This window comes from Diuraphis noxia, unplaced genomic scaffold (genome assembly GCF_037042655.1).
Source record: "Diuraphis noxia isolate RWA-SAM2 unplaced genomic scaffold, SU_Dnox_SAM2 contig0003, whole genome shotgun sequence".
Lineage (NCBI taxonomy): Eukaryota > Metazoa > Arthropoda > Insecta > Hemiptera > Aphididae > Diuraphis > Diuraphis noxia.
In genome coordinates, this window is record NW_028301713.1 from 67880271 (window position 1) to 67897708 (window position 17438).

The 17438-nt window shown below is 27.6% G+C and overlaps 1 protein-coding gene across 1 annotated transcript in view; it reads right to left on the reverse strand.

Annotated features, from left to right (window-relative positions):
• Rgk2 (Rad, Gem/Kir family member 2) overlaps positions 1 to 17207 on the reverse strand; it is a 95177-nt gene extending 77970 nt beyond the window's left edge. Inside the window, exons 1-2 of the mRNA XM_015519701.2 lie at positions 15930 to 17207; positions 7797 to 8017 (exon numbers count right to left, since the gene is read on the reverse strand). Coding sequence (XP_015375187.2) covers positions 7797 to 8017; positions 15930 to 16690 — 982 coding nt within the window. The 5' untranslated portion in view covers positions 16691 to 17207. The remainder of the gene's footprint in view (positions 1 to 7796; positions 8018 to 15929) is intronic.
• Positions 17208 to 17438: the final 231 nt, after the last annotated feature.

Genomic DNA, 17438 nt, shown 5'->3' on the forward strand with positions numbered 1-17438 from the left:
TCGATGAAATCTCGGCAATATGTATTTTAAATTTTAACACTGCATCATCGGTATTAATGCTCTTGTTATTATTATTAAATATTATAGACCTTGTGATAAATATATCGATATTATTTAGTCTACAATTTATAGATAAACACTGCTGTCTAATAATATTCTATGATTCAGCTAGGAAGCAATAATGAACATTACGTATTATGTTTACATTCAAAACTACACGAGTTTTAGTTAATACGTACACACAATTTGATTTAGGAGCAATTTAATTGAACATTTTTTGGAATAAAATGAAAGCTTTACATTTCTTTTATAATGTCTTTTAAGAATAAATATTTATTTTAATCTATTTTCAAGAACTATAATTATTTATGTGGCGCTAAAGTTAAGTTTTTCAATGCACATTGCCCATAGTCCATCACTCGTTCACTCCATCCAATCCATCAAACCTAAATTAAAATTCTATTTACTGTACAATTAAATAATTGCACCACTCAAGTCAAATTTAATTTAAATTAAAATCCTTTTTAACAGCATTCATATATTTTATGGAGTTTAAAATAAAACCTTGCTGCATTAATATGCGTGTTAATTGAATGCCACATACTTTTCACAAATCTAATTTTGATCGAACGACTATAGGTACCCCTCTTCACACATAATGTTTATTCGATGAAACTATATTTATATATTATGATGTCGTTTTTAATTGTCTATAATTCGATTTCATTTTTAAATTACATTGGAAGTTGCATTATTAATTGTACATGTTTCTTTTGTACATAAAATTAATTTTAGGTTAGATAAATACTAAATTGTATTTAAGCGAAGGACTTCTTAAATTTAAATTCATTAAACCCAAATAAACTGAAAACAAAATTAAGTTTTTCTCGTTCAGTTATAAAATATTATTTATCTTTGTTAATTTTACAAAAGAATTGAACCCTTTACCAAGCACGCCCGCAGGATAAAATCCCACCCGGGCAAGATCAAAATTCTAAAATCAAATCAAAAAGATTATTTTAAATTTAAATATATTTCTAGTGTCTTCATTCTAAAATAGCAAACCTAAATAGAAAAAAAAAACAACATTATATGTCATCACATGAGTTCCTTATATGTGTAGATTTACAATACAATATTAATATTTTTTAAATACATGTTAATGTAGATGTTACAAATTAATTATATTTATATTAATTATCAAATAAAAGTTGTATACAAAATCATTGTATAGGTAACGTCTTTAATATTTTTTTGTTTTTGCTTTCTAGCAATGGCTTTAATATGCATGGCATTAAATTAACAATAGTTTTAAAATATTCCCAGTAGGGGCAATGGCCCCTTTGCCCCCACTGCGGGCGCCTTTACCCTTTACGTTCGATAAACTTCAAATATTTTAAATCACTTAACCATTTTTTATTTTTTATTAATATTATTAATTTTATTTATAAGTTGTAAGATTAAAACTATTTAAATTTCTTTGAGGTGTCTAAAGAGAAATTAATCATGGCATATTTGTTAAATTTAAACATAATTTTCCACTCACCAAAGTTCCATCAACAACTGCAGCAAGATTTCTTCAGTAAAGCGCTATAACCATGTTTCTCCATTGCACTTCACTTACATTTATTAAAAATCTTATACACATTGTAGATGTGTTATATAGATAAATCTAAGACCGGTTTAAGAAATAAGAAGGTCCAGGGGAGGCATCATGGTCATGGAGTTTATAAAATGAGAGTTTTTACTACATTCTTATGCTTTATTGTCTATGACTGTCCGTGGTAATATGTATAGTACAAAGTTATGCAATTATATAATGCCGTAAAAACTTAGTGATATAATTTTTTTGAAGTTAAAGTTGAAACTTGAAAAGAAGCACACTAAGTGTATGGTATCCCAGGGCCCAATTGATCCTTAACTCCGGCTTGGAGATAAATCTACTTAGCATAATGTTATAATTAATAAAACTCATTTATTATTCTAACGATATTTTTTTTAGTTTTCGTCGATAGTAACGACTAACGAGTGATCAAACTTCTCTTATTAGTCCAGCAGCAATCGTACGATCAGTAATCATATTAACACGTCGTAGAGACCATCGCTTGTTCAATATTGTTATGTACTTACTATAGGAATTGCACAATCTGAATAATCAGCATTCGGCATTACATTCTCTTGATTTTTTAATACATATTTTACTATGATAAACAGTGATTCAATTTAAATTAAATCATACATAATAATTATAGTATCCCTAAAACTACAATCCATAGTATACTATATTCCGAAACGAAAAAATAACATTATGGAAATCTGTTTAAATATGATTATTACTTTTTAGTAATCAATGGACACTTATCATTTATCAATAGTTTGTTGATATAAGAACAATACTAAATTACATTCAAATATTTATTTTCAAGAATAATATAAAAAATACAGCATATTTATTGTAACTTATTTTTTGATGAATATTATATTTTTATAAATATTCTTAAATAATTGTATACTCCTCCATTCTCAAAGTATGTTTATGTCGTGACCATGTTATCATAATATGATTTTTAGTTCAGGAACAATTTCGTTTAAAACTTTACCACTGGATCAAATAACAGTAACCTACAGCAACTGTCAACAAAGTTACAAAATTTGTTATTTTTATTCACTTTTGCATATACTTTAATCCAGAAAAGCGAAGAAATTTTCACTAAAACTTTAAACTAAGCATAATAAACTTTACTGATTTTACCATCCCATAACAATGACAACCTGCATCAGATGTCAGATGTGTCGTGAAATTATATACTCTGTTTAGACTTATAAGAATCATCAAGCAAAAAATGTACAATTTAAGTCAAGAATAATAAAATTAACACCATGCAGTTATTATTTTTAAATTGCATGTCAAACACAAACATATTAGTTATAAGTAGAAAGTAAAAGTAATCTCGTTTATGTTATCAAAAATTCAAAACTATGTCATTTTCACATAAAAAAAAAATATCAATCAATCTACCTACCTGAATTATTATTACACTTTGTACATAGTACAAAGTATGTTTTAACACAAATATACGATATAGGTACCTATATCATTATGATATATCTTTATTAGATACTAAAAATTATTATTATAAATTTACTAACGATAATAGAGATTAATAATAAATAATAATCTAATATTATATAATATTTAAAAAAACGTATGATGGACGATGGTTCAAATTTTTATAATATTATATATTAATTGGAAGAAACGTAAATAATATATATATAATTATATTTTTTACATTATCTCATTTGTTTTGCTATCCTAGAAAATATATTTTAGCAGCTTCCATTTATTTTGTCTGCATTCAAAGAGAAGGCATTTGTCTGTTAATTAGAATCCTCGAGGCTCGAATCTTCTTGATCTTCTTTGCTCATAGGATACCGCATGTATAATATATAATCCATATGTATATATATACCATATTTTTTAAACATTTTAAAATAAAAATTTCAAAAATGTATTGACTTTTATTCAAGAGTTCAAATTACTACATTAACTTAAAATATAATTGTGTACAAAATCTTCAACCTTTTAATTGTTTACACCATTTGCTTTTTTACCAAATACGTAAAGCAAATACAGCTGCATCTCTCAATAATTAATACGTATTTCTAATAATATGTTTGCTATTTTTTAGGAACATTGTCATTGCAGCCTTTCGGACCGACATTCAGAGCCCGAGCTATAATATTTATAATATCTGTTTTATCGTTACCACCGGCCAGTGGCGTACCGACGGGGGTTAGGGGTTTTCTCTCCCCCCCCCGCGACAAGTAGATTAGCAATGCTAAATATTCATTGGGATATTGAAATCTCAACAGCCACAGTACTAGATGAATTATCAAAATCATCGAGACGAATTAATATTAACTTATAACTTAATAGGTCAGTGTTTTTAGACCATAAAATATACATTTTTTTTAAATTTTAGTGTGCTTGTCTTTAAATTTAAAAAGAATACAATTGTATAAACATTTTTTTTTAAATATATATATCTATATAAAATATGGTACCCCCCCCCCTAAAGAATCTGCGTACTGCACTGCCACCGGCACATGCGTATTACTCCGTGTGCGTACGAGCAATACTATATTATGTATACTGTCGTAGTGTCATGGATCTAAGTCATCTCTAATTTTTTATTATTTTAATCTTTTTACAAAAAATATCATATTTACATATTCAAATAATATTATCATTAGACATTTCTCTAAATTCATTCCTGCCGTACAATTTCTTTCAAATATTATTATAATTATATACAATTTTTACAATGTCATTTTTTATTCATTTTTTATTCAAGTAGGATATCAATGATGTTTTGACATTGCAGTATCAAAACCAAATTTCCAACCACAGGATTTGTTCATCTTCATGTATTAGTTAATTATATAGAAATTATTTAACACTGTATCACAACAATGTACCTAAACTTATTCTCATAGAATCCAACCAAATAATGTAAGTCTATAAAAAAAATTACCATAGATTTTTTTTGCATGTAACAATAAATTATGTATTAGGTATAATAACTATTATGTAAACTGATTTTTTATATTGCCTTAAAACCTAATGAATACAAGATGAAATACTACACAAAAAATATGAGGTAGAAATTATTTCAACTAAATATTTATCTACATCACTACAGTAGTGACATTTTAATTAGATACTCTTAAATTTTAAAATAAAACTTAAATTTTTATTTTTATTTACACAATAATGTGTTACATACATATGAATATAATTTTGACGTAAAATACATTCAAGTATTCTGCAATTAATTTAATTAAAAGGTTATTAACTTGTTAAAAAATAATAATTTAAATAACCTTGTACAAATTATTATGTTGATGTAACCAATAAAAATATTTTGAAGCTTTTATTAATAAATAATTTGAAATAGAGGGTCAAACAATTGAGAGGTACCCAAACTATAAATGTTTGAAAAGGGTATACCATTTTTTAACAAATATTTTTTTTGAAGGTGATGATTAATAATTGTAATCTAAATAAATAAATGTCACGTTTTTTAACATGAACGATCTTGCAAACTACATGTCCAATTCACTCTAAATTTAACATAAATATTCAGTTGGGTTAAAGGAAGGTCAATATCAACTTTGAAATCACCCTGAATGCTTTCCTTCATCACCAGGAGGTCTAAAGCTAATGAGACAAGTTTGTTACGACAACACAATATGTATTATTTCTTTTATATACAAAACATATAATATATTATGAATTTTATTATTTTTGAAAAACACAACACAAACAAAGTATTTAAAGAAATAATAAAAATTACCTACACCTTTGAACTAGGCTTGAGGTGGTGTAGAGAATAACAGTAGGTACATAATAATATGTGATTTAATTTATTAATCAATTAAACAAATAATATTTCCCTCATGAAAAAAAAATTATTACCCTCATGAAAAAAAGAAACATGAAAATATCAATCAATTAATCTGAATAAATGGAAATCGCAAAACAGGAGGCTGCAAGAAACGTACATTTATGCAACTGCCATAGAATCTATACCATCTGATGGTAAATAGCTACGAGTCAGAGCTGACAACACATATCTACACCATCTTTCTAAGACTCACGCTATTCTACAGCCCAATAAGTTAATAGTATTTCGATTTATATTTATGAGTCGCTTACATACGATCCATAGTGAAATAGTGATCACCTACCATAATATACAAAATTTAAATACCTATAATCGCGGCATTCCGGAAAGTCAGAATACGTGAACGTATATATTATCGTTCTTCTCGCCTCGATAGACTCAAGAGTACATATATACCTATCGCCACCATCCTCAATGCCAACAAACGAAGTAAACAGAAAAACTATGTGAACGCCATAAATTGAAGTACGAGTATTTTAAAGTTTAAAAAGAGAAAAAAATTGTAAAAAATGAGAATAATGAAAAAGTTCGACAAGTGGGTAGGTACCACTCTTTTGCACAGACATACAGTATTTTAGACTGAAGAATCTTTTTTCGTATGCGAATGAACCTTACAATAAGTATAAATTAGATCCAATTTTCTCCCAGGAACTATTCTTAAAGTTGAAAATCAAATCATTTTTATTACTTCAAAAGGCGATGACAGACAGAAAAAACACACATCATTGTAAAATCAATACATTCATCGCTCTACTCAAATTCTAAAATTAGGATTAAACAGTATTTTAGTAGTCAAATGTACCTAAATAGAATTCCTATAAACTCATAACAAATATTGTACTTCGAAAATTATTTATATTATTTAGTTATTTCAATAAAACACAAATACATAAATACATATACACAAAGCCAAAAATCTATGGCTTAAATACATTTTTTTTTAGACTTAGATAGTTGGATATTATAACCAGTTAAAAGATTTATTGTATTTAAAAAAGTATAAATATGCATTATATTAACTTTAAAAGAATAATTAATGCACATTACCTTTAAATATCATGAGACATGTAAAAAAAGATATTATACTAATGTATGTTAGTTTAAATGTTGACAGAAATACTGAAAATACAGAACTCAGTGAATTAAGAATTTACATATACATATACTACGAATAATAATTTTATCGAAGCTTGTCACTATTGTGAAGATAAAAAACAATAACCAGAAAGCAGTAAGGAGTCAAATGAAAAGCACACTAATAATATGTATAGTGTCTGTGTCTCAGAAAAATCCGACAAAAAAAAAAATATGCTAGTATATAAACGTACCTATCACAAAAATTGTTAATATTATATGATAAGTAAATAATTTAAAAAATATCATATTAGCAAATTCTCAAAAATCATATTTTTGAAAAAGTTATTACGTTCCAAATTATTTTAACCAAAAAAATAATGAATTAAAAAAAAAAATTCTTATAATCAAATAAATTTACAAATTTTTACGGCTGTTTTGAATTTAACCAAAAAAAAAATTTATCAATTTTTAAGTTTATTATTTTTAGTATTAAAAAATAAAAAAAATGTATTGTAAGTGTCTATGAAATATATAGTAAACATTTTTTATCATTAAATACAACAAAACTTATTCCATATGTCATATCACCGTGAGACACCCGATATGCAGAAATTTTATTACATAATTTGAAAGATCAAACTTTGAAATTATGAAATATTAACGTTATTCAGAAGCTGACCAAATATCTCAATCTTAATGAATCGTTACTTCCATGCTTTAGCTTTGACATGCATTTGGTTAATATGGTATAATTTAATGATACATTTTAAAATACACGCATTAGCATGCAAATTGTCAATTTGCATGTTTAACATGAAATATTAACCGAAAGGCAAATTGCAAACAATAATATTTATTAAGTTTTCGTCATGTTTTAATCTCCCACTTCAACCCCTTGAGCTGGATAAAGCAACTATCATTAAGTTAAAAGAATTTTTCAAATATACATACCTACTTAATTATAGATACAGTTTTTTATGACGACAAATATTTAAAGTAGCATTAGCTAGTAATCTTAATAAATATTTTTGTCGGTTTATTTTAAAATTTATTTTTAGTTGCTTTAGAATGCATATTAATAACAATAAACTTTACATGGTCATACAATACATCCTGCACCGAATTGAGCGAATACATAGACGATTGTCAGATACCCAACTATATATATACGCCATATTAACCTGTCTATAGTTTTCATTGGTTTTTATGACTTTCCTTATCATTTTTTAGTAAATAACAATTAATTACCTGGAAGTTCCAAGAAATTGGAGGTTCTTCTTTGCCTCCCACGAGCTGTGGCATTAAAGTTAAGTGGTGCTAATTCTTCATTGGAAAATTGAGAATCACGACTACTTCGACGTGACGCTAGATAAGCTAGACCTCGGCCTCTAGGTGATGATGATCTAGAAACCGAAGTAGGCATAGTGGATAGATCCTCCTCAGTACACTCAGTCAAATCAGACGCAGACCTAAAGTAAATTAGAAGTAAGTATTAAATAATCATTTAAAATATTTTTTATACTTTTATAGCGTATATAATTTTTCAAAACAATTATTCCAAATCATATTTAAAATTGATAAATAAAGATTAATCTAATTTGGTTAAGAAACTAAAAATATGATTTATTATATATCAGTTGATCACTGATCAGTAATCCTGATGGTGTTTCCCGTGACTAATTATATATTATTACCAATTGATTAACACTGAAACTACATAAAATGTAATCTACACATATTTTCAACGACAATTTGTTCACAACTACCAATGTAATATTTTATGCATAAAATAGTTATTATTAGTAGTAATTATATAATATATAAACTTTAGTACTATTATAAGTAGGAGTACATAAATGTATAACTGGTACAAATCAAATGTAGGTATTAGATAAATTTATTATAATAATTAATAATAAAAAGTTGAAGTATAAACACCTAGGTGATAGGAGGACGGTGCGCCCACGTGTGTTGTCTCTGTCCTCACTCACGCGTATTATCGCAAATATATTTACTGAGTTCCTACTAAAGTTTATTTATAGTTAATATTCGAGCAAATTTACATACTATTGAATTTGTAAAGGAGAATATACCTAAATTGTGGCCGAGCAAAGAGATTCTTTTTCATATTTTTATTTAAAAATAATTTATAAGTTCTTAAACAATTGAAATAAATACATATAAAAAAAAAAACTTCACTCAAGTAGTTTATATTCTCTCTAATATTAATCTCAATAGAATTATTACCGCGTCATTTTAAATGTTTCGTGTTTGGAAAACAGAAACAACACTATAAACACATCATGCAGGTGTAGCGTTTTATTAATTGCTTAAAATTGATTTACGCTAAAAATTTAAATTGGTATCAAATTAATAAAATAATAACAGTAGAAAGTAAACAAAAAATTAAATCTTAAGACTTAATTTGAAATTTCTATAGTTTGGTTTCCAAACAAATTTATTAAAATAGTATATCATAATATATTACGTATAATCTTATACGATATACCTATCTACTAAGATAGACAATAATACGAGCCTTGAGGGGGAGGATCGCCTATTCGCCCCCACCACCTACCCACAAATACGTGCCTGGGTTAGAATGTTCGTCAATCATATTTTATATTTGCATTTTTTGTACAGGATTTAATTTTAAGAATATTTGTACTGCTTTTGAGTAATTCATCATTTGAACAGTCTATAACTTTTGAAGTTTTTTACTTTAGAGTCTGAGCACTCTGATAAATGTAATAGTTTTACAAAAATATGTTTTTTTTTTGTGCGTCGTCACTTTTCGGAGCAGTATAAAAACGCTTCAACTTTGAGGGCAGTTTTTGGCAGCAGATAGGATATGTAAATATGTGATATGAGATTCCTAATAATTTTTTTACTGGAATTTAAAAACAATGTTTAATGTAAAGCCACATAAATATTTTATGAGCGTTTGAAGTTCGCATTTTGACGACATTGTATATTCAAACATGTATATAATGTATAATAACTATTTATCCTCAAACAAATTTTGTTATTTTGTTAATAATCAAAGATTTTAGTACAGAATTAATTATTTTTTTATTGATCTTATAAACTCGGTCACTATGGTCATTGACTACAATTTAAATTGAGTTACAGCATTAACAGTTTTAACAAATATTTTTTTTTAGACAGTACAACATTAAAAGAAAAGTTATGATTACATTGTAGGTATATAAAACTAGTTTACATATTATTGTTAGATTAATAGGATCAATTATATTTACAGCCTTACAGAATTCTCAAAATATCTAATATACACAAGCACAATTTTTTTTAAGTTATTTTAAAAGTTTTAATTTAACGAAAATTAGATTTTCAAATAAAAAAAAAACAATTTATTTCGGTGTATTAATGTATTATTATACATTTTAATTTGTTATTATGTAATTTATTGAATAATATATATTTAAAAAAAAAAAAATTAACAAAGGTTATGTTGAAACAATTAAAATTTAATAAATGAAAAAAAATTGCTATTAAAAATTATTAATCTTATAAGCACTTAGAACTTGTCGCCTTTTTAAATATATATATATATATATAAACAAGGCGTAAATACAACACAGAGGACCAGTCGACAGTCGGTCTAGGTGGAATTGACTTACTTGCCCATTCAAGTATGAACACGATCTAGCTCGCGTAATTAATAAACCTTAACATCAAACTGTGTAATATACATAATAGATAAATTCAGATCAAATATCGTCATTATTCATTATAAAGCATATTTCCAGTTTCAAAATGGATGATATACTTTTTTATAAATAATTATTTAAAATCGAGTACACCTTTCACACGCTAATCAAAAAAATTTAATTCACAGTATAAATTAATGTAATTTATTCTGTGGTATTACACTTCAATGTTATCAAATTGGGCATTTTTTTATTTAAGCAATGTTTATTTTATAATATTATCTTAATAATTTACACGACATTACCTGTACCTATTAAATGAAAATAGAACAAAACATAAAATATTGAACGAATTTGTTTTTGTATATAGTTAAATATCAAAGAAGAGAATTAAATTGACTTCTGTGCTACATAAATAATAATAATATTTATATAAAACAACGCATGTGCAATTGCGGGTAATTGATGCAACAAACTAAAAACATTAATTTTTAAAAACTGTATATTCGTAAATAATATAAGTAATTCATATTTAAATTACAGTAATTTAATTAAATATTATAGTATACCTTCAGTTAATATCTTATTTTACTGTTCACCATGTATCAAAATAATATGATTTGATTGCAGAGAAATGATAATTATTATTATTTTCAGACTTCATAAGAATATAATATATATAGTTTTTATCAGAGTTTTTTTTTATATACAGTTTGTACGTAATCGAATGTCATCAAATTATCTGTGAATTCAAATTACAGAAACAGAATCCAACCATCTAAAACTCAAACAAAGTTAAAAACTGAAAAATATATCAGATCACAAACATTACAAAAAAATAATGTATGAATGATATATTTATACATATATGCTTGCCATGTTGCCAAGTCTACGTAACAGGCCATTATTTTCACAGGTTTTTATTTTCATATTTATATAATAGATTTTAATTTTAAAAATATTTATAACTATTTATTTTAAGCTTAATTTTCCACTTAAAATCTATTCATGCTATTCTACAGTACCTATATCTATACGTTTCCTTATTAGTATTATTTAAGTTATACGAGTATCGGAGTATATATCGGGTTATATAAGAATAATAAATATATAACATAACACCGTTCTACAAACAGAATAATAAATTACTAAATGTAATATATGTATTTATATAAATATGATAATTTATACGATATACTTAGAAATTTACAAGGGCATGTCCCCCCAAAAAATAATCAAGTATACTAACAAAATGTATGCTTTGAGTTTAAATACTTATTTCATATTTAATATCACACTTAATACCGTGGAATTTTGCTTAATACATATCACTTTCAAGTTTCAAGTTTCTTCATGAAATACCAACCTTGTATATTTATACAATAAATAGATTTTGGAATCTAGTTTCATTTTACCTCCCCCCTGATAATTACCCTATAGTACGGCCCCCTTGGAAATAGAGACTGACACAGTGGCATACCAATCTCTTCTCAAAATTGCCTTTGTTGTATTCTATAACTATTTATCATTGAATTAATATTCAACACACCCATTACAATGATCTACTCAATGCAATATATACTAAGTATACAGCAGAAAGAATTCCAATGTTTTCTACTTTTTATATTTTTAGAGATTTTTTAATAATCAAGCAAGTATTTATTCACATTTACTAATAATTAAAATACAGTTACAACCAGATTTTTAAAAACATGGATTTTGTTATACCATTTAAGAAGTGACAGTGACCAACCCTTTTTTTCAAAAAAAAAAATACCATTCTGTTTTACTGTAAATTATTCAAAAAATGACTTTACAGTTTTTTTATAACTTAATCTATTTAAATTTTAAATCAAAATTAAAACTAGTAGTTATTTTTCAATTGATTTAACTTGATATAATAGGTCTCTAATATTAGGTTTAGAAGATATGGGGGTAATGATGGTTCGAAAATTCTGGTACCTAATCAATTTTAATTATCGATCAAAATGTTATAATTTAGGTATAACATTATATTCAATATAACATCTACATAGGTATCATATACATATTTTATATTTTTGTAAAACCTTTTTTTAACAGTTATTATTATCTTTAATACTTATATACATTTCAATTAATAGAAACTTGCAGTTTGAAAATAATATCTACTTATCAGTTATCAATATATAATATTATAAGATAGATTCAGGTTCAAAATTGGTAGGTATCGACAAAAAATCAAGTGTACCTAAAATATCAACGTGTATAAACCAAAATAATAGAGCCCTTAAGCATACTTAAAAACCTCCAATAATCTAAATTCTAATTAATTATCAAAGAAAAAATGAGTGTGAGCACCCTGTATTTATACCAATTTTTTAAAGTAGACCATTGAATAAATAGCATCGCTTTAATAAATTAATTAATTCTTAAATTCCACAATTAAAAATAAACCTATAGTAAAAAATATCAAAAATACCACACTTCCTTTTATTTTAATTTAAAAACAGCTATTGGGCATGGAATAGAATACTGATTCTATATTATATTGGTTAATTTTAGTGATTATGTACTCTATAAAGATGCAAATAAGATAAGAGCATAATTTCCTACGTACAAATGAAAAACTTACTATACTTGTATATTTTAATTGCAACGTTAACAACTTTTTGCCATCCTCTAGAATGCTATAAAATAATAACGATAAAATACTATTTTTAAATGGGAACAAATGTTAAACAGTATTGCATTAAATTTTCCAATTTACACTTAATCATTACACTTGTCACTTAGACAATAAAATCTACACTATATTTTAACTAAGTATAGGTACTATTGCATACATAATATATACAGCTTAACAGATTATTCTAATTTGCATAAATATTGAACGAAGATAGTAGACACTACTAACAAACTGTAATATGATTATATTCAAGACTTTGGTACCTTCCTATGACAACCTGGCTGCCCAAATATTTATACTTACTAATCCAGGAGTTAAGTTCACTAAATCTATCTATTCCTATTAAGTATTTCTATATGATAAAAATTAAATTTTAATACAAATTATATACTTAAAATTCATCATTATTTATTATTAAACTTTCTTGTGTTCAAATACCAAGATAACATTTAATATTTTAATAATATATAAAGATTTTCAATTTTCAAAATTGTTTCGATGTTTTCAAATTAATTTATTTCTTTAAGAACATAATAAATATTAAATATGTACCAACTATTACCTACACATATTTTTAAGTATAGCTATTGAAACTATTATGTATAGTATACAATATTTATAGAAAGGAATATTATAGTTTAATTTACAGAAATATGTATATGTATTAGAAAAACTTTAAAATATCATATATATTCATTTAATATTTCTGTAAGTTATCTAATTGAGTATTTTATGGAAGCCGTGTCTTAAATTTTATAAACTTTTAAGTAGGTATTACTTTATTTGTTATTGAACTTTTTACTAAGCAAACTATTTTAACTAAAGCTTTACGTACGTATAAATCGAGTAAAAACTGACAATTAACCCGGATTTTTTATCTGTAGTAATTTAAAAATGATGAACCTACTAAATTAATCAATAGTTCTAACCTCTAATGTTTGAATATTTAAAAATATTTACATAGTTTTAAAATTATAAAATGTTATAATTATATTATAATTAGTGTTTTATAAATTTATATTCTAGAATATAAAAAAAAAAGAATTATTTATGTTTTAGCTCATTAATTATTTATATAATGAGTATATAGTGAGTTAGTATATATGAGTTTATATAATTAAATAATAATAAGTAGGTACCTAAATATAATAATCTGTTGTACATTAGGAGTAACTGTATCAAACTATTGAATGTATTACATTTTAATTCAATAATCATTGCATACCTACCAAAAATTATTCTGAGGGGATACAGACTGTCAGTCTATAATATTACTACCTAAGTAATTTGTATGATATTACTGCACATTGTGATGAAAAACATTTTTTTGCTATTAGTCATTAGTATTTAGTACAACAATACGTCATTTTGCGAAAAAATTGTATTTAAAAATGTCATTGTGCGTATATAAGAGAATATAGATATTATATAGTATAGGTACATTCATAGGCGCAAATAGGGAGGAGGCTTTAGGGGCTAAGCCCCCCCCCAAACACTTCAATAGCCCCCCCAAACACTTTCTAAATTTTTTTTATGCTTTATCAGTATTATAATTATAGTTTATGATGTAAAATTCGTGTTCGTATTTTTTAGATTACGTAATTCGTAAATAAACAAATTTTATTCAAGAATTCAACTCTAAAAATGTATTGGGTACATTTTTTTAAATAAAAATATTGTTCTATAATTATATTATTTTGTTGTACTTGTTGCTCTAAAGCCATACATACTTACAGTATTAATAATTCCTATTGTTTTCCTAAAAATAATGTGGTGTATGGTGTATAATGTATATTAGGTATATATTATAAGTATAATTTTGAGAACTATTACAAGTAGGTAGATGAAATAGGATAGCACATTTGAAAACAATATTTAATAAGTTTTATTTTCTGTGAATATTGTAATAATTAAGTACACAGTTTACGATATACCTATACGTTGTACTAAAAAAATATTTAGGTAATAATTATTTGTATAAATGCTTCATTTAGTAGCTAGGGCTTCAGCCCCCCCAAATCTCAAACGCTATTTGCGCCTATGGGTACATTATAATACAATAATGTACTAAACAGTTTTAAGTATACCCAAAAATTTTTAAATTGAAACAAAATAACTAAAACCGTTATTGATGGTTTTAATATGTTATTTTATCTAATTTTCAACTTTAAATGTCTGTAGAAAATAATTAGGCAAGTGTATATATTTTTTTAGATTTTATGAAAATTTGAACTTAAAATACTTAGAAAAAAATCGTGCCTATGGATCTTAAATACTTATCAATTGCTATTATAACAACTTATTACGAACAGTGTAATAAATGTATAATCATTTTAGCCCAAATTTTATTGATTATAGAATCAAAAATTAAAAAAATTGAAACTGTCAAATACCCTACGGTTATACAATACATGATCGCATTATAAAAAGATCCTCATTTATAAGCAACAAGTGTTTATTTGTTTTTCTCGTTCATTTTTAGCTCATTCCATAATAATTACATAAAGCTATAAAAGTAAAAATATAGTGCTTACCGTCGCAATTTTATACAGAACAATGTAAATGTGATTACTCGATAAATATACATAATCCATTTATATGATGGATTATGTTATATATTATATATTTTTTTTTTTTTATTATTGGTTAAGCATCAACTACATAGGTTATTAGCTTACATGTGTTAATTTCTACATTAAATGATTATATGCTATTGTAATATATATATATTATATTATATTCATTTGTATTACGTATTTTCGTCATTCTATCAGTCATCACTCGTCGTTAAACAATATATGGATCAAAGTAAATAAATCCTGAATTCTTGAAGTGTAGTATTCTATCACAATGAAATAGTTAAATTTATCAAAAAAATACATTGTTTCAAGTAGGATTTTACAGGCTCAGCCCACCACTGCTAATGTTATTTTAAACAAAAATATTTTGTTCAATACGAGTATTATGGTATAGATGTCTCATATAATATGACTTAATGCGAATCAACACGTGTAACGACGAAAATGGATAATGTGGACTAACCTGTGAGTGTTACACGCGCTGTCACTGTTGGTGTTATACGACGTGGAAGTAGCGGCGCTACCGGTGGACGGACTCCTGGGTAGCGTCCTCGGTGTGTTTGGGTTGGTTCCGCCACTGCGCCCGTAATGGTGGACAACAGCTGAGCCACCGGACGACGAAGAGGCGGTGGTCCCGGAACCCGCGGACGACGGGAATTTAAACACTGCACTGGACGACGGGGTTGTGGGGCTACGGCGTGGTGGCCCATCGGTCGGCGTGGTCACGCTCAGCGACGGACTCCTTGGAGGCGTGTAATATGAAGTGGACGACGAACCGCCGCCCGGTGGCGTCTTATGATGCATGTTTTGATGCGCGTCCGGAAACGAGTTGACGTGTCCCAAGTCCCGGCGGACGATGGGCCGAGGCTTGTTGGCCGCCTTGGCGCTGGACGAGCGCCGGCATGGCTGATGGTGGTACCCGACCGCTGACGGTTGCTGTGCGGCCGACTGCTTGAAGTTATTGTTATTGTTGTTGTTGTTGTTGTTGTTGTTAGAATGGTTTATACCGGATGACATAGAACCAGACCCGCTGACCGAATTACCCGAACACGCCGCGACAGCAACGTCTTCACTGTTAGACACGTTAACGGACGACTTGGACCGAGGTGAACAAAGCGCGAAGTACGGTTGAGACTGTTCGGAAAACGACGTCTCGGATGATCCAATCTCGCTGGCTGAATCGGAACTTCGGAACGTACGCATGGAACTGCTGTGCGATGACATGATGGTGTGGGCGATTTGACCACCACTCCTGCTTCTGTCAATATCCGATACAGTGACGGCAACAGGTGGACTCTGCAAAGTCAAAACGTGCGGTCTTCGAACGCCAGCTGCACCGCCGCCATCGCACTCGCTGCCGATTGGTCGTGTTGACGGCGCGCGGTGCAGCGCTTCACTACTTGCACAATATTATCACCCCTCGGACAGACGTAATTTTTCAGAAAATTCTATTTTTGTTAAAACGACAGTACGTGACACTAAAAAACGAATGCTCCAGCGCGTATGACAATGTGTTTAAAATGTGAAAGCACAAGATAAAGATAATATTATCATTAAAATAATGACGATCGAGTATGAAAAAAATAGTGATTTTAAGTTAAAATAATATAATATCGACTAGTCGCGTGTATAGAGGGAAGCGCGAAGCAAGACGTGTCCCGGTCGCCCCGCAGCTTTCGCGGATGAAGCCGTTCGGTACACTGAACTGAACGCGGCTACGCGAAGGGTCTACTCGATTTTTAACAGAATCGCGGCCTCGGCGGTGGCGGCGTACCGTTAGAGTGAACTGCACTACAAGTTGGGGCGACTAACTCGTCCGTGAAATATCTAACGCTATCTAGCGACAGTTTACTAGTATAATGCGACCACGATTTAGAAAATATTACTCTCTTTAACATCGAAGATGCAGCAGTAAACACTAAATAGTAACACCCCAAGGTGCTCAACCATCTCGCGAGCCACGGGATGATCC